We start from the raw sequence: 23,171 nt of genomic DNA on the forward strand, positions 1-23,171 counted from the left end.
CTGCCACTAGGAGGCGATACTAGGCAAAAAAACGTGTTTGCTCCTTCTCTCAGCTATATCCCTCCTGCAGACACTGAGCTAATCAGTTTGTACAAAAGCAGCCAGGAGAAGCCAACATAAACCAATTGTATGCAAGAGAGCTGGAGATGGGTCAGAACCAAGAACAGGTGGGACCCACCAAAAAGAACCAGCAATGAACTTACGGGGTGGGAGCTGTGTCCCCCAATGAACTCAGCGAGAAAAGGATTTTACAGGTAAGAACAAAAAAAATCCTATTTTCTCGCTCGTATGATTGGGGGACACAGGAGACCATGGGACGTTGGTCTCAGCAGTACCATGGGGAAGGAATAAAAGACTAGAACAAATCTAAAGCCGGTCATAAGGCCCCGCACAGAAATGTGGGGAAAGGATGCACAGGAACCCTGAATAGGACAGGAAGAGCATGAACCAGGAAGGCCAGCCAGAGATCGTAGAACGCACGCCATCTTAGACTTGGCAAAAAGAGCAAAAACCCAGTTAAACGAAGCCCAAGGGCTTGAGAGGCTTCAGAAGATGTGGATAGCAGCACATAAAATCCACAAGAAGGATAGGCATGTCTGACGACTGAAGATGATGTGCGGAAGGTACTTCCGGATAACGAGGACCACAGAATTTCTGTGGGGACCTGGACTGGAAACCCAGGATGTCTTACATGGCAATAGGCCCCATGGAAAACCGAGAGGTGTCTACTCAACAGAAATGAACCTGTAGAATCTGGGTGTGCACGAGACCTGGCGAACGAGCAACAGGAAAACCCAGACACGACCTTACCAAATGTGTAAGTATCAGGGTGGGATACTTCAACCCAGGAAAAAACTGGGAAAACTGGAAGAAATTACTGGGCAACTGGCAGAGGACTAGTCCTGTAGGGATCTCCCAGGTACGTGAGAAGACCCCTGTGGGCCAATTTGTAAAAAAAAGAGTAACCACTCCCTTGTAAAGAATATAGCACGAGAAGAGACTAAAAAGTATGGAATATGATCAAGACAGAGATGAGGGATGGCTAAGGGGGACAAAAAGCCACAACGGGAACCAATCAAAAATGAAAAACCATAGACAAATGGGGAGTAGTCTAAGAGGAAAAGACTGTGCCCCCGGGGATCAAAAGTATCCCAGCCGTGCAGCAGAGAACAATGCAGCAGAAGAGTGCAGCCAAAGCAACCTCCACCACTGGACAAAAGGAAGACTGTGAGTGATGCTGGAACCATATCATGACTGGCATTAGACAGCCTGAGGAAACTGAGCAACCGCACTCTTAAAAGGCTGCAATACATGAGAGAGAAAGCACATACACTCGCCGGAATACACTAATGGAAGCCGATCCAAAAGGTAAGGATCGCAGCGTACATCTCTGCTTAAAAAGAAAACGCCCCCCTAAGGAGCAGGTATTGTGGAAGACAGATGCCACCAGAGCCGTAGAGGCTTGTCCTGAGACTTCTTACAAAAGAGGATGCTTGATACTTCACAAACTGCCTGGATCAGGCAGACCCAACTGCAGGCGGAATAACAAAAATACTGTAGTGATAGGTAGAAGCAAAGCTGACGCCAAAAAGATCGGAGGTGTGTAGATTCGTCAGAGACCATCTACTGTCACCGTGTATCGACTCTGCCTGAAGGGGACAATGCGGTTATCAGCGGAATGCACAGATTGGTCCGAGATAGGAGAAATACTTCTCCAGGAGAGAATTTGATGACTTTGTGTGACATCAGAGAAAATATGGAACTATAAGAAAAAAATTGTGCAGGCATTCAAGAGCAGTAAGAATCCAACCTCAGAAGTATGGATACTGGCCAGGTAGACAGAAACATAATCTGGGGGGAGCGCAATCAGTCGTCTTGAGGAGGGGCCTAAGGTAGAAAGGGTATTGAGTTCCAGTAACGAAACATCTATTAGCATTGACAACATGCGACAGCACCATAGTCCTGTCCGATGAGGTGGGAAAAGCAGTTGATGCACAGTATGTGCCCTGAATAGGTGTGTCCCCTACATAAGGACATGTCAAATCTATTACTCCTATCTTAAGAGGCAGTGTTGATGGTGTCACAGCATCAACAGTTATCGCCAATGTCCCACTTGAAATGAGAACCTTGTGGTAGAGCAATGTCATATAAATGAGGGGGTTATGCCAACCAGGGAGAACCCCGTAAAAGTGCGCACCAGAAGTGAATGGCTCATCAGCTATAGCATGCATACTAATGCAAATACCTGGTCAGAGAATGGAAGTACTGCAGATGACCATGTCATCAGGAATGAGTGGACGAATCAGATAAAACTGCAAGCGCCAGCATAAAGACCCCACCTATTGGTGCAACGACATCCATTGGTCACGTAAAATGAGCCAGAGATCCACCTGAGAGGGAATGTAGACACAACCACCACACCTAAGACCAGTGTGAGGGTTCCACCTATAGAAGGAGAGAAGTGGTAGAAGCTACAGCATACAGAGCCAGTGCGGAAACATGGAACGGAACAGAAGGCAATGTGGTAGAAACCACAGAACCATATCCAGTGCAAATACAAGGAGAGAGGAAGAAAGCAACGTGGGTGCCACCATGGCTTGCAGGGTGAATGTAAGCCCCGAGCCTGAGAAGGGAACCACACAGTGGTAGACAAGGCACTTAGGGCTAAGGCAAATTCTCCACCTGAGAATGGGGCCAGACAGGAGTATCCACAGGAACTAGTGCAGTCATACCGTAGAAGCCATAGTATACGGTGATAGCACCATACTCCACCTGATGAGGAGACCATACAGAAGGTGCTATGGTATGTAGTACTAACGCAAATACTCCACCCAAGGGGGAGACTGTTCAGTAGGAGCCATGGCATGGAGTGCTAACACAAATCCTTCCCCTGAGAAGAAGCCCATACAGATAACCACCGAAACAAGGGCTAGCGCAATACCTGAGAAGGCCATACAGTAGTAGTCATGATATGTAGCACTAGCGTAAATACTCCCCCTAAGAAGGAGGCTATACCGTAGTAGCCACAAGAGCCAAGTCAGGGTAGACACGCCACCTGGAAATGAGGCCCTACAGTAGTAGCTACGATCTCTATTGCTAGCGTAAATACTCCACCTGCGGAAGAGCACATACAGTAGTAGCCGTGGAATGGAGTGCTAGCCTAAATACGCCACCTGAAAAGGAGGAGAGCTAGAAGTAGAAACAGCATTCAGAGGCAGTGTAATATTCAATTTGCTTGGTAGTAACCACCAAATTCTCTTCTAGGGCAGATACACCACCTAAGAAGGTGTCGAGTATCATGATCAATCATGTAGTGTGGAGCGGTGTTGTGGGGATACACCTTAGGAGGACAGGGACTGCCATGTCGGCACTCAAAACCAACAATCAAAAACGAAGGGGATAATGCCGTAGTGGCTGCCGTATCCAGTGGTTGCTCCCGTATCCCGCTTGTGGGGGAGGACCGGGTAATAGTAGGTACCGTCTCTTGGCATACACTCCCTTGGAAAAGAAAGAATATGATAGGAAATATAGTATCTGATGCTGTGGCGTAGTAGACATAGTATCCAATGGTGGTGCAATTACTTCATGTAAATACTGAACTTGTGGGAGTAGATAACACAGGATATACTATCCAGTGATAGAGCAAATACTCCATCTATGTTAGGGGGTAATGTGACCAGCTGTGCCGTATCCAGGGGTCCCACCTATGAACGGAGGTAATGCGACAGGCTGTACAGTATGCAGTCGCCATACAATTACGCCACCTATGGAGGGGGGTAATGCGACAGGCTGTACAGTATGCAGTGGTAGTGCGATTACGCCACCTGTGGAGGGGAGTAATGCGACAGGCTGTACAGTATGCAGTGGTAGTGCGATTATACCACCTACTGAAGAGAGAGGGAGAAATGCTACAGAGTGTGTGGCATTCAGTGGTAATTACTCCACCCGAGGACTAAGTAACCCGACTGGATGCACGGTATACGTGGGCAGTGAAATTAGTCTGTCTATGGATGGAAAGTCATATGACGGGACGCACGGTATACATTGTTAGTGCCATTACTCCATGGGAGGAGGGGAATATGGATGTACAGCAACCAGTGGTAGTGCAACTACTCCACTTAAGGAAGGGGGAACGCGACAGGATGTACAGCGCCATTGCGTGTCCGTGGAAGGGGGGTTGCATGAAAAACATAAAGTGGACTTGTTGCAGGGAAGTGCGGCAGAAACCGCTTGAGGGGGGGGGGGCGCACCCACCTTAGAGGTTGTTAATTCTGCAACAGACACCAGAGTCAGCACTTGATAGTGCCAGGGTACTTTTTATTTATTTATTTTAATATAAACATATAGTCGTGTATTTGAAAACTGACATCCCTAGCCCCAACTGGAGACAAGAAGGGGTTAATTTTAAACTACACAGCCATGTAATGGGGAAGCCAGCCTCAGTAAGGTGGCAGGCAAGTAAGGGTGTTTTTTTGGACAGAGAGGCCGGGGGCAGAGTTCAGCTGGCTCCTGGAGAAGGGGGATGTCTGGACGCGAAGATTTCACGCCCGGGGGACAGTCCGCGCCCACCAAACTCCAGGATGGAAGTTGCGGCCTAGTAGGTCGCAAAGCCGGAGACTCCCGTAGTTGCAGGCCGACCAGAAGGACTTCCAGCCGGAACAGAAGTCTGGGAAGAACGGCCGTGGGATTCCCAACCCCAGACCGAGGAGACCTGGGACAGGGGTACTCGACGCCCAGGAGGGGATGTGACCGCTGGGAAAATGGTACTGGTAGGCCCCAGAGGAAGGGTGTGGAGGGCACAAGGAGAGAACCCGGGCCGGGAGAGAATCGCAGTAGGAAAATAGCACTTGGCCGAGGAATAGAGGGGTGGAGAGGGGAGGAATGGAAAGGAGAGTAGGTGGATGGAGGGGATTAAACTTAGAGTCCATTCACACGTCCGTAGTGCATTGCGGATCCGCAATACACCCGGCCGGCACCCCCATAGAAATGCTTATTCTTGTCCGCAATTGCGGACAAGAATAGGACATGTTCTATTTTCCGGAGCCGCGGACTGGAAGATCGGTGGCGTGCTCCGGAAATGCGGATGCGGAGAGCACATCCATTCCGTCCCCGTTGAGAATGAATGGGTCCGCACCCGTTCCGCAATTTGCGGAATGGATGCGGACCCATTATTACGGACGTGTGAATGAACCCTGTGTTCACAATACTCACCCCATCTTCATCTCTTCTGTTCACCCCCCCTCCCCCCCTCAGGGTACCAGCAGGGTCACCTCTTCAGCCACTAGCACTGAGGGGGTAGTGAGGCTGGAGTGGAGGGGGGGTCTGCAGAAATGCAGGTGACCCCATGGCTGGCGGGATGCAGGGGAGCGGAGCCGCCCTGGTCCACTTTTGCCTTCTTGGGGGAGGTTGGGCGGTGAGGGGAACCGACACTGGCCTTCCTCTCCGGGGAAACAGAGAAGCTGATAAATAAATGAGTCAAGCTACCACTCAAGGTAAGGAGCCCGTAGGGAGCAAGTATGGCAAGTAGAGGAGTCTCAGAAACTTGACCAGGCATACCAATGGGTGAGAGAATCAGGGTAAGAGGCCAACTCAACGCTGCTATCATAGCCTTTATTCACATAATGTGGTATAATTCAGCTGCCCACTGAATTCTGCATGTACAGACTGCCAAGCCTTAGGACAAATGAATCGTGAATGTGAAACAATGAATCCGTTCGCCCGCTGTGCCCCTGGTCACTTCTCCCGCCTGGTATGCTAATGAATAGCATCAGTACAGGGAGGAGGAGACTGCCCTGTCTCCTTCTCCCTAAATGTGACGCTCTCCGCTGTGAATGGACCGCGCTACATCCAGGGAGAAGGAGATGCCCATTGAGAAACAGGGCAGTCACCTCCTCCCTGTACCGATGCTATTTATTAGCATACCAGGCGGGAGAAGGGACCAGGGACACAGCGGGCGAACGGAGCGGCTCCCAGAAAAAATAGTAAGCGATCTTACATCCATGGACTATGCCCTACATAACCTGCTACTTATGTCATAATGTCTGGACCCATGAAAGGTCCTCTTTAGGGTGATCGGCCATCGCCACCTATACATGCATTGTATAATAATAGTCATCCTGATTATTTTACAGCTCAAGCTTTAAAAGATTGGACCTTTTCTTATGACAAGAAGGTGAAACTAAGGAAACAGCAGAAACCGTCCATCAGTTCCTTTTATACTGAAAATGGGAAGGATATTGGTATGTGACCTTTAATGCCTATTTTCTATGTAAAGTAACATTGGTTGTCATGATCATGTGAACACAGAGGTTTTAAGCCTTTACTGACACTCTGCTGTCATTAAAAGGGTTTTCTGGGATTTTTTAACTGATGACCTATCCTCTGGATAGGTTTTCAGTATCTGATTGGTGGGGGTCCAACACCTGGGACCCGCGCTGATTAGCTTTTTGAGAATGCATTGATGCTCGCAGTAGTGCCGCAGCCTTGTCGCAGCTTTGCCAAGGCCATGTGACGTCACGTCTATCGGTCACATGGCCTAACTAGGCGCAGTCAAGATGTTAACTCTGTCCTTACTTCTTAGTTTTGAGAAAAGTGGGTTGATTTGGCCACCATTGCAGCTCCTATAATGGTTTTTCCACAGCTAGAATACAGAAGTGGTTCAGCAGTGACACCGAAGAGGAGGAATTATCACTGCATTACAGAACTACATAGGTTTTCCAGAACAAGATGTCATATGAATCTGTCAAGATACTTCATAAAGAAATGACTTGCATTTCATGAAATCCTTCTTCATCACATCTTATCCATCAACCGAAAAAGCCGGCAGTATTCCACACAGTGCCCCGGAGCTGCATTTTGCAAGTAACCTCAAGAGACTTTGCAGGATGGTGCTATGCCCCAGCTCTTAGGCCTCATGCACACGACCGTTGTTTCTATTCCGTATCCGTTGTGCCGTTTTTCGTGATTTTCTGCTGACCCATTGACTTTCAATGGGTCAGTTGAAAACTCGGCTAATGCACAGTTTGCCATTCGCGTCCGTTATCCGTGGTTCTAGTCCGTCAAAAAAATATAACCTGTCCTATTATTTTCGCGGACCCATTCAAGTCAATGGGACCGCTTAAAAACGCGGAGGCACACAAGATTGTCATCTGCATCTGCGCATCCGCGTCCGTTTTTTTCCTATCATTTGCATGGCAAACCTGTCTTAGATTATTTTTTTACTTTCCTTTATGTCTGGTGGTCCTCCAAAAATAAAGAAAGACAAACAAAAACGGAAACGGATCACGGAACAACGGAACACAACAACGGTCGTGTGCATGAGGCCTTACTCTGTGAAATACATTGCAGGGTTCACTACATGTCATGTTCAATTGGTTACGGTACAGACCAGGTTGAGGTCTTAGTAGAACATTAGGCTGTACTTGGCTTTTAAACTTGGAGATAGCCATAGTTTTCAAATATATATATATAAATTTGCCTTCTTAAGATCAGAGAAGTTGGTTGATAAACACCAGCCGTACTAATTGTCTGGTAATTAAAGGGAGGGGTTGAATTTAAATATTGCAGGATTTAAACATCAATGAAGTATCCTTAGGATAGGTCACCAGAATCAGATTGTTGGGTGTCTGACACCCAGCACCCTCACCTGTTTGTTTGAAGTGGCCCCCGTGCTTGGGTGAGTGCTGCAGCCTCTTCCTCAGCCAGTGATATCATGTCCATTGGTCAAGTGGCCTTTGTGCATCTCAGTCATTTAAGTGAATGAGATTAAGCTGCAATACTAAGCACAGCCACTATACAATATGCATGGTATAATATGAGGAGGCCAAATGATGAAACAGTTGATTAGTGGGGGTACCAGGAGTCAGAAATTAGATATTTAAATCCCAGAAAACCCCTTTAACTCTCTAACAGTTTTACCCAAGCTCTGCTCAAGCTTTGTTTGACTAAATAGTTCAGCCCGAGCGGAGGTCAGGCAGCAGAGTTAGAGGAGAGGGCTTCATATTGTGGGCTGTGTAGCTCGTCTTATTTGGAAGCTGGCAATTTACGCTTTAAATAAGGCCAGTATCACAGCATTATCTCCTCCACATCGGGAGACAGTGGCGTAGCGTGGGTTGCCAGCACCCGGGGCAAGCCAAGTATTGCGCCCACCTGTGGCCACGCCCCTTTTTACAGATAATGTATTAGATATCACCTGCAGTCCTATGTAACACCACAGATAATGTAGTAGATGGGTGTGAGTCCCCAGATTTCAGAACACGCACAGTGTGACCTGAAATCTGGGGCCAAGCTGCTACAGTGTGGGCCAAATTCTATATCCACCCTCCCATCACTACAGAACATACAGGGTAATACAGCGCCCCATACCTGTCACGGATGGTGATGCAGAAAGCTGGAACTTATAAATAAACATCCGACTGGCTTGATCACAAACTAACGAGCATATGGGTGAGCCCTATAAAACCTCTAGAGCTCTCCCTGACAGCTATGCCCATGCAAAGGTCTTTATGGTAGACGATTGCATGCCCACGTACCTTATACTGTGTGACTCCTGAAAACCCTATAATAGTGAGGGGACACGACCACCGGCTCCCTGCACTTAATACGGACGGAGTCAGGGTCACCTAGAATCAAGCCAGTAAGGAAACACAAATAAAGGAAAAGGACTTATCTGAGGAATCAGCAGTAGGAGCCTCCAGCAGTGAACTACTCATCCAGGAAGAAGTATAAACCGCAAAGTGAGGCAGTATGGGAGGAAATATAAAGGGAGACAATTAGTGTAAATAGGTGACAGCTGGGAGAAGGAAAGGAGATGACAAAGTGAAACCAAAACAAAGAACCTCATGCAAGAGGTAGAGAAGAACGTCTAACAGACCTTCTTACAGAACTGGCGGTGACAATACCTCTTACATCCAGTGACGTCTCTTTTATGTAGATGTTCCTTCCCTCTTTCCTCATCTTCTCCTTCGGACCTTCAGACCAGACCACCATTTTTCAGCCATTTCTCATCTTTGCAGTTTGACAAAAAAAATCTTAGTTTACTACTTTTCCATCATCCTCCCATCTTCTGGACAAATCATCCTACCACCCCCAATACTGTGCCGCTATGCTCCCCAATATTATACTGCAGAAACAGATAAACCCCCTGATAATAGTAGTACCATGCAGATGTGCCCTTTAATAATTATTGGCACACAGTGCCCTAAAATAACTGCGCCCAGCAAATAGTGCCCCTGACACTAATAGTGTATACATAACGTCCCCCAAAAATAATTGTGGTAAGCTGATACTGTGCCAAGGTGCCCCCACAGTAATAGTGCTTCCAAAAGTCCCACCAATAGGAATAATTCTCTGCTAGAGCACACATGGTGGTAATAGTGCTCCTACAGTGCCCCCAACATGTCCCCACTGTGTGCCAGAAGTAATAATGCTCCCATAGTGCCAATACTAGTAATCATCTTCCCCCTATACCCCCAGTAGTAATAAAGCCCACCATAATGCCCCCCAGTAGTAATAATTCTCCTTATAATGCCCCCAGTTGAGCTAATGTCCCCATAGTGCCCCCATAATGTGCCAGTATAAATTTCGTGCCCTGGGCAACAGCCCCTCCGGCCCCATCCCCGCTGCGCCACTGTCGGGAGATATATCCTAGTTAGAAATCGGGTCGTGAGTGACTGCATCTGAAAGTGAAAGCAAGTTCTGATCTTGTTTTAAAGCTTAGATTGTCAGCTTTCAAACAAAATCAGGCCCATATCTATCTTCTACATACACTGCGTGCAGAATAATTAGGCAAATGAGTATTTTGACCACATCATCCCCTATATTAGGTGTGCATAATTATTAGGCAACTTCCTTTCCTTTGGCAAAATGGGTCAAAAGAAGGACTTGACAGGCTCAGAAAAGTCAAAAATAGTGAGATATCTTGCAGAGGGATGCAGCACTCTTAAAATTGCAAAGCTTCTGAAGCGTGATCATCGAACAATCAAGCGTTTTATTCAAAATAGTCAACAGGGTCGCAAGAAGCGTGTGGAAAAACCAAGGCGCAAAATAACTGCCCATGAACTGAGAAAAGTCAAGCGTGCAGCTGCCAAGATGCCACTTGCCACCAGTTTGGCCATATTTCAGAGCTGCAACATCACTGGAGTGCCCAAAAGCACAAGGTGTGCAATACTCAGAGACATGGCCAAGGTAAGAAAGGCTGAAAGACGACCACCACTGAACAAGACACACAAGCTGAAACGTCAAGACTGGGCCAAGAAATATCTCAAGACTGATTTTTCTAAGGTTTTATGGACTGATGAAATGAGAGTGAGTCTTGATGGGCCAGATGGATGGGCCCGTGGCTGGATTGGTAAAGGGCAGAGAGCTCCAGTCCGACTCAGACGCCAGCAAGGTGGAGGTGGAGTACTGGTTTGGGCTGGTATCATCAAAGATGAGCTTGTGGGGCCTTTTCGGGTTGAGGATGGAGTCAAGCTCAACTCCCAGTCCTACTGCCAGTTTCTGGAAGACACCTTCTTCAAGCAGTGGTACAGGAAGAAGTCTGCATCCTTCAAGAAAAACATGATTTTCATGCAGGACAATGCTCCATCACACGCATCCAAGTACTCCACAGCGTGGCTGGCAAGAAAGGGTATAAAAGAAGAAAATCTAATGACATGGCCTCCTTGTTCACCTGATCTGAACCCCATTGAGAACCTGTGGTCCATCATCAAATGTGAGATTTACAAGGAGGGAAAACAGTACACCTCTCTGAACAGTGTCTGGGAGGCTGTGGTTGCTGCTGCACGCAATGTTGATGGTGAACAGATCAAAACACTGACAGAATCCATGGATGGCAGGCTTTTGAGTGTCCTTGCAAAGAAAGGTGGCTATATTGGTCACTGATTTGTTTTTGTTTTGTTTTTGAATGTCAGAAATGTATATTTGTGAATGTTGAGATGTTATATTGGTTTCACTGGTAAAAATAAATAATTGAAATGGGTATATATTTGTTTTTTGTTAAGTTGCCTAATAATTATGCACAGTAATAGTCACCTGCACACACAGATATCCCCCTAAAATAGCTAAAACTTAAAACAAACTAAAAACTACTTCCAAAAATATTCAGCTTTGATATTAATGAGTTTTTTGGGTTCATTGAGAACATGGTTGTTGTTCAATAATAAAATTAATCCTCAAAAATACAACTTGCCTAATAATTCTGCACTCCCTGTACATATGACTTCAGATATAAATAAAAAAATATACAATACAATAAAAAAAAATTACAATATTGGGAGGGGTTTTCCAATGTTAATGTGAGTTTTGGGGGGTTAAAGTATAGGGTCAGCTTTAGACATTTAGGTGCCCCTTCCCTTATTTCATCTCCCCTGTTATCCCCTTAGATTGTCTGTATTTTTGTGACATATTGATTGCTTTAATTTTAACTGATTTCTTTTGTTTACTGGAAACAAGTATGTCTGTGTCAATAGATTAATTTTATAAAATATAACATTATTTTATTCCTTACTGCAGGGGTGGTGTACAAAGATTATCCAAAGACCAAGACTGTAAGGAAGTCTATCCCTTTTATTGTGTTACCTAAGGAAGAAGAAGTCTGTTCTACCAAAGTGGTAAGCTATGTAAAGTAGGTAGAAGATACAAGTAAATTCATGAAGATTGCTCCGCTACTTGACTTTGCTCTATTGTCATATAGCTTTCATGGCTGTATATTAGTTTTGTACCGAGTTGCTAAAGCTTCTTACAATACACTATCATCATGTTTGATCTGGACATAACATGTCCCAATACTGGTGAGGCATCTAAAAAACTGCATAGTTATTTGTGGAGGATACATATGTTTTATTTTTTTAAAGAAGCAGTGAGGTCACGGCATCTAAATGTGCACAAACCCGGAAGCTCATGCTTCCGGGCTTCCTACCGATGCCCCGTGTCGGCCAAATGGGGCATTGGTACTTGCACTGAAGACCTTCAGCCTCGCTGATGAGCCTGAAAGTGTTCAGGCTGCAATTGTTATTTTGGCCACCAGATGGGTGGCCAGGATAAGAAATGAGCAAAATTGACTTTCAATGGCAAATATAAAATCCCTGAAAGAACAAAATGAAAAACTTAAAAACATAATTAATAAGCTCATATATGAGCCACAAAATAATCACAAAAAATGTAAAAAAATATATAAAAAATAAAAAAATATAAAAGTTTAAATCACCCCCCTATGCGTATAATTAAAAAATAAATACCTAAATAACAATAAGGGTCCATTCACACATCCGTGTGTGTTTTGCGGATCCACAAAACACGGACAGCGGCAATGTGCGTTCCGCATTTTGCGGACCGCACATTGCCGGCACTAAGAGAATATGCCTATTCTTGTCCGCTATTGCGGACAAGAATAGGACATGTTCTATTTTTTTCAGGATTGGAATTGCGGACTCGTAAGTGCGGGTCCGCAATTCCGGATCGGGGCCGCACAACGTGAGAAATGTATAGAAATGCATGGGTCCGCAATTCCGTTCCGCAAAATGCGGAATGGAATTGCGGATGTGTGAATGGAGCCTTAATATAAACATCATGGGTATCATCGCGACCAAAAACGGCCACATTTTTAAAATAGAAAAAAATATTCCAATACGGCGAATGGCGTAACGGAAAAAAGGGTCAAAAATGCTGATTTGCCATTTTTTTTATTGCTACTCTTACCCCAAAAAATGTACGGTAATTAAATGTGATCAAAAAGTCACGCACACTCCAAAATGGTATCAATAAAAAGTACAGATTGTTCCGCAAGAAATGAGCCCCTAAACAGCTCAGTAGACACAAGTATAAAAAAGTCATGGGGGTCAGAATATGGTGATGTAAAAAAGAAAAGAAAAAAATTTCATCAAAGGTTACATTTATTTTTACACTATTTAGACATGAAAAACCTATACATATGGGGTATCCTATTAATAGTACTGACCCAGAGAATGAAGGGCATGGGTCAGTTTTGCCGTGGGAGCAAAACCCATAAAACGGTGGAGGGATTGCGTTTTTTTTACAATTCCATCCCATTTGGAATTTTTTTCCTGCTTCCAACTACATTTTATGCCATAATTAATGGTGGCATTAGAAAGTACAACTTGGCCCGCAAAAAATAAGCCCTCATACAACTATGTGACCGGAAATATAAAAAAGTTATGGCTCACAGAAAATAGGGAAGAAAAATGAAAACGCAAAAATGAAAAAACCTTCGGTAGCCAAGAGGTTAAGGACCATATACAATAATACGGATATATAGGCTGGGCTGGTGGGGTCCCTCCAGGAGCCCCCCAACACCCGTGCCCTGCACAGCAGATTATGCAAACAGCTAGCACTTTCCTGGCAGTAAACTAACTTAACTGTTGGTTATTATGTTACAAATATGGAAAAAATATATTTTATGTCTTTTCTTTAATTTCTTAAAAAAGAGTCATGTTTTGTTATCACTTTTATTAAGACCAATATTTTATATTCCCTACAAGTGGTTAAAGAAGTTTGGTTTGAAGAAGCTGAAGTTGGAGCTTACCAAACTGGTGTTTGGCCCCGATTGCACTCACCAGAAAAAGCTGGTACCAGCATTACATAAGAAAGTCTCGGCAAAGTACTGCACCATTTTCCCAAGTGTGGAGATCAATGTAAGTCACTTTTCTCTTCTCATGTAGATAATAATTTAAGATTTGGTCATATAACAGGGTTTTAGTAAGGCTACTTTCACACTTGCGGCAGTGTGATCCGGCGGGCAGTTCCGTCGTAGGATGTTCTTGAGTGAAACTCTATTCCTTGCTAGAAAAGCCATTGCTTTGAGGTGGATGGCCGATAGAGCGCCCACACTAAGTCAGTGGAAATCATTGGTCAATCATGCTGTGAGCATGGAAATTTTTTTATTCATACACAGAAAATGTCCACAAAAATTTCACAAAGTATGGGGAGAGTGGTGTTCATCTTCCCTCACATTGCATAATGCATGCATGTGCTCTGTGGCCGATATTGATCAGCCGTCTGCTGTATAATAATGTACGACTCTCAAGTTCTGGATCATAGCTTTATTATACCTGTTACTTACTCCTCTCTGATTAAGGCTACATGCACACGACCGTATGTGTTTTGCGGTCCACAAATTGCGGATCCGCAAAAAAAAACGGATGACGTTCCATATGGCATCCGTTTTTTTTGCGGATCCATTGTAATAATGCCTATCCTTGCCCGCAAACTAGAAAAAATAGGACATGCACTATTTTTTTTGCGGAGCAACGGAATGGACATACTGATGCGGACAGCACACAGTGTGCAGTCCGCATTTTTTGCGGACCCATTGAAATGAATGGGTCCGCATCCTAGCTGCAAAAAAAAGGAATGGACATGGAAACAAAATACAGTCGTGTGCATGAGGCCTAAGAATGGATTTTTCTTGCACCTTTTGTAAGATCCCGGGATCTCTCATGATATCAGTGTATCCCCTGCGTGGTATGTATCTTTGCTATGCTTCCTTGTCACATGTTGAGTAAAAAAAAAAAGATAATATATAGATTACTCAAACTAATGATTTTTTTTTAAGGGAATTGTGAAGCATCTTCAGTTTCAGCCCAAGGAATTAGAGGAATATATTGAACAATTAGAAAAAACTTTAAAGCGCTACATTCAACGGCTTCAGTGGCTTCTTTCAGGTGACTATCTTCCTGCTAAAAATATGCATTAAAATACAGCACAGTGCATGTTTGTACTGGAAAACAAAGCTAAAAAAATCTAAATAATAAAATAAAGTCACAGGTTTGAAAATCAGCTGTTTATACTGTATGTTTAACCCCTTTAGGACACAGCCATATTTCACCTTAAGGACCAGGCCATTTTTTGCTGACCAGTGTCATTTTAAGTGGTGATAACTTTAAAACGCTTTTACTTATCCAGGCCATTCTGAGATTGTTTTTTTCGTCACATATTGTACTTCATGACACTGGTAAAATGAAGTAAAAAAAATAATAATTTTTATTTATAAAAAAAATACCAAATTTACCAAAAATTGGGAAAACATTGCAAATTTCCAAGTTTCAATTTCTCTACTTCTATAATACATAGTAATACCTCCAAAAATAGTTATTACTTTACATTCCCCATATGTCTACTTCATGTTTGGATCATTTTGGGAATGACATTTTAGTTTTTGGGGACGTTACAAGGCTTAGAAGCTTAGATGCAAATCTTGAAATCTTTCAGAAATTTTCAAAAACCCAATTTTTAGGGACCAGTTCAGGTCTGAAGTCACTTTGTGAGGCTTACATAATAGAAACCACCCAAAAATGACCACATTCTAAAAACTACACCCCTCATGGTATTCAAAACTGATTTTACAAACGTCGTTAACCCTTTAGGTTTTCAACAAGAGTTAATGGCAAATGGAGATAACATTTCAGAATTTAGATTTTTTGGCAAATTTTCAATTTTAATCCATTTTTTACAGTAACAAAGCAAGGGTTAACAGCTAAACAAAATGCTATATTTATTTCCCCGATTCTGTAGTTTGCAGAAACACCCCATATGTGGCCGTAAACTACTGTACGGGCACACGGTAGGGCGTAGAGGGAAAGGTGCGCCGTGTGGTTTTTGGAAGGCAGATTTTGCTGGACTGGTTTATTTACACCATGTCTCATTTGAAGCCCCCTTGATGCACCCCTAGAGTAGAAACTTCATAAAAGTGTCCCCATTTTGGAAACTATGGGATAAAGTGGCAGTTTTGTTGGGACTATTTTTAGGGTACATAGGATTTTTGGTTTATCTTTATTACATTTTTGTGCGGCAAGGTTACCAAAAATAGAAATTCAGAAATTTCATCTCCATTTGCCAATAACTCTTGTGAAACACCTAAAGGGTTAACAACGTTTGTAAAATCAGTTTTGAATACCTTGAGGGGTGTAGTTTCTTAGATGGGGTCGCTTTTATGGAGTTTTTACTCTAGGGGTGCATCAGAGGGGCTTCAAATGGGACATGGTGCCAAAAAAAAAAGGCCATCAAAATCTGCCTTCCAGAAACCATACGGCGTTCCTTCCTTTTTGCGCCCTGACGTTTGGTCATACAGCAGTTTACGACCACATATGGGGTGTTTCTGTAAACTGCAGTATGAGGGTAATAAATATTAAAGGGATTCTGTCACCTTGTTTTAGGTTATAGAGATGCGGACATGCACGGCTAGATCGCCGCTAGCATGTCCGCAATATACCTGTCCTATAGGGCTGTGTCCTTTTATTGTGTTTAAAAAATGATTTTAGAGATATGTAAATGAGCCTTGTAAGGTGCCCAAGGGGCTGTACTAACCTTCCTGGTGCCCAGCCACGCCCCCCTGTGAAGGAGCCCAGCACCGCCTGCGTCCTCCGAATCTCCTCCTTGCTCACAGTTAGATTGCTGTAATCTCGCAATGCGCAAGCCCGCGCATGTGCAGTGCCGGTAGAGTGTTCCTTCCCTGTGCTGGCATCAGCCTCAGGGAAGGAACTGCGCATGCGCGCGCTCGCGCACCGGTTTCCGATTACTGCCCGCCGAGCGGCGGTGATCGGAAATACATAGGACGTACCGGTACGTCCTGTGTCTTTAAGGATCGGGAAATCAGGGCGTACCGGTACGCCCTATGTCCTAAACAGGTTAATGTTCAAATTTCATATGACAATCATAGCATATTGGTTTTTTCAATTGGCAGGGCCTACTTATGTTTATTAGTCCACAGCTGCCTTACTTCTTAATTTTAGCGTTTAACCTGACTTTAAAGGGAACCCGTCATCAACTTTATGCTGCCCATACTGACGGCAGAATAAAGCAGAGACAGGTGAGCTGATTTCAGCGGTCTGTCATTTATAAGTTAAAAGTAAGTGGTTGCCGAGAACCAACATCACAATCATTGCAGACGGGGCCTGGAAAAGAGTCACGGCCACCTGAGAAGAGTCCTGGTTATTCATGAATTCCTGCTCTCCTGCCCACCTGCTGATGACTGACAGTCTTCTACCTAGTTTACTCCCTTTCTCTCTAGGAGAGAACTGACAATCATCAGCAGATGGGCGAGAGAGCAGGAGATTAGGAATAACCAGGACTCTTCTCAGGTAGATTTGACTATTTTCGAAGCCTGTGCTGCAATGGTTATGATGCTTGTTCTCGGCAACCATTTACTTTAAAGGGCTTCTGTCACCCCACAAAACTCATTTTTTTTTTTTGGATAGTTACATTCCTTATAGCGCGATATAGGAGAATATAATCTTATCACTTACTTTCATGCGGCCGTTTCTTTAGAAAACGAAGTTTTATAATATGTAAATCAGGGCTCTACCAGCAAGTAGGGCGTCTACTTGCTGGTAGCCGCAGCAGAAAACCGCCCCCTCGCCGTGTTGATTGACAGGGCCAGCCGTGATCTCCTCCTCCGGCCGGCCCTGTCAGTATTTCAAAAATCGCGCGCCTCTGTTCATTCGGCGCAGGCGCTCTGAGATGAGGAGGCTCGTCTCCTCAGCACTCCCTCAGTGCGCCTGCGCCGATGACATCACCGAAAGACAAGACGTCATCGGCGCAGGCGCACTGAGGGAGTGCTGAGGAGACGAGCCTCCTCATCTCAGAGCGCCTGCGCCGAATGAACAGAGGCGCGCGATTTTTGAAATACTGACAGGGCCGGCCGGAGGAGGAGATCACGGCTGGCCCTGTCAATCAACACGGCGAGGGGGCGGTTTTCTGCTGCGGCTACCAGCAAGTAGACGCCCTACTTGCTGGTAGAGACCGGATTTACATATTATAAAACTTCGTTTTCTAAAGAAACGGCCGCATGAAAGTAAGTGATAAGATTATATTCTCCTATATCGCGCTATAAGAAATGTAACTATCCAAAAAAAAAAAAAAAGAGTTTTGTGGGGTGACAGAAGCCCTTTAAGCTGAAATCAGCATTTCTGTCACTAATTTATGTTGAGGTCAGCATAAAGTTGATGAGTTTCCCTTTAAGCATCCTTTTTTGTCCCATTTTAGTAACCAGCGTGTGCTTCACTTTCCAGGGAGTCGTCGACTGTTTGGCACTATATTGGAGAACAAAGTGTGTATACTTATTGATGCATCCAGCTCCATGGCTCCCTTTTTGGCAGAACTACAGAAGGGGTTAATATCACTACTGTGGGAACAACTAAAGCCAAGAAATATTTGGTAGGTTATTAATTAGCATAATGAATGTTATTGCATCCAATTATTAGTCATATTTTGCAGGCCTTTGCATGCCCAATTTATTGCAGAAATGTTACATTTTTCACTCATTTACTAAGCTTTTTACGCTAGTCTTACTGTAGATTCCCCCCTACGCTCAGGCTCGGACTGGCCCACAGGGGTACAGGGGAATCCCCCGGTCGGCCCCTGAGCAAGGTGGGCCCCTAGTCTCCCACCCCCTGCACAAGTGGCACATAACACATTAGATTTACTGCACTACATACATATATTCAATGTACAGCACCTCAACCAGCCTATGTTCATATAAAAAACGTGTTAGATTATTTATTATATTTGAATGTATCCGTACGGTGGGCCCCAAAATAAATTTTACTGGTGGGCCCTAGGTACCCCAGTCCGAGACTGCCTACGCTGAAGTAAGATTTGGCAAATTTTATGATGAGGCATGAGTCTCATCATAAATTAGGTGCATCTACAGCAGTCCGTGCGCCTAGCATAAAAAAATTACTCAGGCCCCTGTTTCCAGGCGTAAATGTTAGTAAATTTACCAGGCCAGAGTCCCTGCCCCGGCACAGCCCCCAACACCCCTCCGCCCCACCCAGCTATCAAACATGGCATAAAACCATGCGACTAATTACTGTCGCATGGCCTGTCAAAAAAGGGACTTGAATTTTTTTTTTACGACTAACAAAGTTGCAAGTCTCTTCATAAATGACCCCCGATGACTTTAACAGCCGGTTCAGACCTGAGCGTTTTACAGCGCGTTCCTACGCTCAACAAGGAGAAACCAATGCTTCCCTATCGGCATGGTTCTCACCTGGGCGTTTTACAGCGCGTACGATCGCGCTGTAAAACGCCCGACGCCCCAAGAAGTTCAGGAGCTTCTTTGGGGCGTAGTGTCGCGCGTTCCCGTACATAGACTTCCGGGAACGCGCGACACTGGGCGTTCGCTTGTCTCCGTATCTTATTATTACACCATAATGAGCCTTTTAAAAAAATCGACAGGACCTCTTTAAATGGGGTTGTTTCATCTTGCCTGTTCATTGCTGTCGCTGGTCTGATGTTCGGCACTTCCTGCTTCTTCAAACTGACAGCACAAGAAAATTTCACTTTCATTATGTCATTGAACTGCTTGTTTGTGCGTTCGTGCAGGGCCGGGTTTACATCACCGTTTAGTTTTTTGTTCTTCTGATCCGTCATAAATAAACAAAAAATGGATCCTGTATTTTAAGCATCAGGTTATGCACATTCTGAGATCCTTTATTTTAGACGGACAAAAAAAATTGGCTGAAACAGATGCAAAATCTCCATATCTGAGCATAATGGATGCTTAAAATACAGGATCCATTTTTTTTAAAATTTTCTGTCCTTCTGGCAGAACGTGGCCTTACCTGACGCAGCTAATGAAGTCATTTTATTAACCGCATCGGTGCTATCTCAGTCCAACAGCTCCAGGGCTACTGAGCTACATGCCCTAGAGCTGTACTACTGAAACCTGAGTTGCTGGAGCAAGGTGGATGGCACTGGAGCTGGTGTGCATGCATGAATGGATCCCCGCCAGCACACTGTACAAGCACAACCACTTCTGCTGCATTGTAGTGGTGGCCGTATCCACTCACAACAAGCATTACGGAAGGAGGCATTTCCACTAAATGAATGCATTTGGTAAGTAGTGCCTTCTAATGCATTGGGCTATAGGATGGGGCCATTTCACTTCACTCTTTTATGGCTTTCGTCACATTGCTAGTCATAGATGAAAATGATCATTATGTATACATGTATGGGATTTCAACTTTCCACTTGTGCACACTAAAGTTAAGTATTAGGCTAGGTCTACACAACGACATTTGTCGCGCGACATTTTGTTGCACCAATGTCGCGCGACAATTTTTATAATGGCAGTCTATGGTGTCGCACTGCGACATGCTGCGACTGCGACGCAACAGTCGCAGAAAAATCCATCTGTTGCGCGACAAATGTTGCGCCCTATTTGTCGCGCGACTTATTGTCGCGCGACAAATGTCGTCGTGTAGACCTAGCCATAACAAGCAAACTGAAATTGCTGCGCGGTAAATATGTTTTCCAATCTGTCTAAATGTGCTTTTTCACCCCACCATTCACTTCATTGTAAACACATTTATATTATCTGCAAACAGCAAATGTGTTGTTCTGACTCTCTTCAGTGTAGTGGTTCATGCAGAACACTGGCATTGAAGTGTATTAACAATTTGTCATATCTGCACAGAGACCGATACTATTGCACCGCATTCTCTATTGTGTTTTTTTCCTATACATCATTGTTTTGTTTTATTTTACCCCTGATTTGATTAGGTTCAATATGATAAGCTTTGCTGAAAACATTGAGGCATGGCAGGAGTGCTTGGTGGAGGCCTCTGATGAAGCTTGCCAAGATGCAGTGCAATGGCTTTCCAGGCTACAGCCCCGGGGAAACACCTGTATTCTTCATGCTTTGGAGGTTGGTGAAATTTAACCTTTTACATTATCATTTTGCCCTTTATTATGTTTTAAGACTATGTAACATAGACACAGTCATCTTGTCTGTGCCCCCATCACTTCGGAAAGCAGGAGCACACGTGTAAATTTATTGCAGGTGCCAGGAAAGGGAGGATATACATTGCACTGTAGCAAATTCATCAAAATCATTACGTGGGCAAGTTCACATGATGGATTTTGCAAAGGCAAGATTTATTCAGCAGCAAAAAATGCAGTGGTCTCTGCTACAGTTTTTTAAATTATTTTTGAAAGCCATGGACCTGCTGACAGTTTAGCCCCCTGTAATGGATCTTCACAGTGATCGGACACCCTCCAAAAGAATGGACATGACCTTTCTTGGTGCAGTCACAGCTATAAACCACAGCCCCATTAAGTGCAGCATGGCCTTCCATCAAAAACAATGGGAGGCAGAGGTACTCTGCTGTCAGCACCAGATTCCGCCACACAACAGGGCCCAGCACCTCTCAATGTACTCAGTAGTGAGAGGGTTCATTCATACCCGGTGTCCAGTGGGTTAGTTGTCTCTTCAGGCTCAGGCATTGTTCCTGCTGTCCATGATAATATACTGCATGTGTTCAGTTTCCATCAATAAAGTTCACTGCAGTACAGGGGACAGAGATGAATGTGCTTCTGTGTCCTAACAGCCACGCAGTTATTGCTCACATAGAACACTTCATTTGCCTGATTAATATTGGTCTGGTGCCACTGGGTGCTCGTTACTCAATAACTCTTTAATTTGCTTGTTCTAATGTGTGGAAGATCCATGAAGATCTATTAGTTTTAGGTTAAAGGCTATGTACACCTTTGGGGGCAGTTTTTTTTATTATCGCATTGTACTTACACTGAACAAAAATATAAATGCAAAACTTTCGGTTTTGCTCCCATTTTGCATGAGCTGAACTCAAAGATCTGAAACATTTTCTACATACACAAAAGACCCATTACTCTCAAATATTGTTCACAAATCTGTCTAAATCTGTGTTAGTGAGCACTTCTCCTTTGCCGAGATAATCCATCCCACCTCACAGGTGTGGCATATCCAGGTGCTGATTAGACAGCATGAATATTGCACAGGTGTGCCACAATATAAGGCCACTCTGAAATGGGTAGTTTGATCACACAGCACAATGCCACAGATGTCGCAACGTTTGAGGGAGCGTGCAATTGGCATGCTGACTGTAGGAATGTCTACCAGAGCTGTTGCCCGTGCAATGAATTAGGGATCGACCGATTATCGGAGTTACCGATATTATCGGACGATGTTCATGATTTTCAAAGTCATCGGTATCGGCATCTAACCTTGCCGATAATGCGTCCAGTGCGCTATCACAGAACGTGTTCCCTCAGCAGCACAGGGGAGAAGGAGTCACTCTTCCCCCCAGGTGCTGCGCTGCCAATGAGGAGAGACGGGTGGAGGCGGTGCCCAGCCTGCTGATCGCAGCTTCCTGTCAGAGGCAGGGTGCCGGCTATGTGATTCTGCCGCCTCCTGTATTAAACGTTAATTATCATTAGTGGTGCAGTGCGCCCTCCCCAGTATTAAAAAGATTGGTGGCGCAGTGCGCCCTCACCCCCCGCCCAAGTATTTAAGTAATTGGTGGTGCAGTGCGCCCCCCCCCCCCCGCCCAAATATTAAAGTAATTAGTGATTTATCTCGGCAAAGGAGAAGTGCTCACTAACACAGATTTAGACAGATTTGTGAACAATATTTGAAAGTAATGGGTCTTTTGTGTATGTAGAAAATGTTTCAGATCTTTGAGTTCAGCTCATGCAAAATAGGAGCAAAACCGAAAGTGTTGCATTTATATTTTTGTTCAGTGTAATTTGAGCTAGAATTTTTTTTCCCAATTGGTCTTTATTAAAAATATGGAACCTTTATTTCTGTACAGAGCTGAGATGCTCTAGTAGCACCCTTTGGATTTTCAGTCTTTTCCGTCTGAGCAGGAGCAGACGGACTCCTTATCTCTGCTCTCTGACCTTATAAACACTTGTTATAGCTCAGTTCTTATCTTAATGATAAGAATGTGGCTTAAATAAGTGTTTATGACCTCTTAGTAGTTTAGAGATAAGGTTTATTAGATGACCGACACAAAGTGAAAGTATCGGTCACCCAGTTAGGAAAAGAGTTAATCCTTTGTGACAGAACGGCTCAATATTTTTAATAAAGGCCAATTAAAAATATGATTTCTAGCCGAAAATGAGTAAAATGCAATCATAAACAAAAATCGCATCCAAAGGTGTACATAGCCTTTAACCGCCTCCGGACCGCCTAACGCAGGATCGCGTTCCGGAGGCGGCAGCCCTGCGCAGAGTCACGCATATATGCGTCATCTCGCGAGACGCGAGATTTCCTGTGAACGCGCGTGACAAAAAATAAAAACTTCCATGAACTCACTATGCCCATCACGAAATACCTTGGGGTGTCTTCTTTCCAAAATGGGGTCACTTGTGGGGTAGTTATACTGCCCTGGCAT

The 23,171-nt window shown here is 44.4% G+C and overlaps 1 protein-coding gene across 1 annotated transcript in view; it reads left to right on the forward strand.

The window, feature by feature from the left end:
* The window catches only part of VWA3A (von Willebrand factor A domain containing 3A), a 166,323-nt gene that overhangs the window by 84,192 nt on the left and 58,960 nt on the right, over positions 1-23,171 (forward strand). Inside the window, exons 24-29 of the mRNA XM_040441103.1 lie at positions 6,132-6,239; positions 11,512-11,609; positions 13,497-13,649; positions 14,570-14,678; positions 18,024-18,168; positions 20,518-20,662. Of these exons, the coding sequence (XP_040297037.1) occupies positions 6,132-6,239; positions 11,512-11,609; positions 13,497-13,649; positions 14,570-14,678; positions 18,024-18,168; positions 20,518-20,662 (758 nt within the window). The remainder of the gene's footprint in view (positions 1-6,131; positions 6,240-11,511; positions 11,610-13,496; positions 13,650-14,569; positions 14,679-18,023; positions 18,169-20,517; positions 20,663-23,171) is intronic.

This window comes from Bufo bufo, chromosome 7, assembly GCF_905171765.1.
Source record: "Bufo bufo chromosome 7, aBufBuf1.1, whole genome shotgun sequence".
NCBI lineage: Eukaryota > Metazoa > Chordata > Amphibia > Anura > Bufonidae > Bufo > Bufo bufo.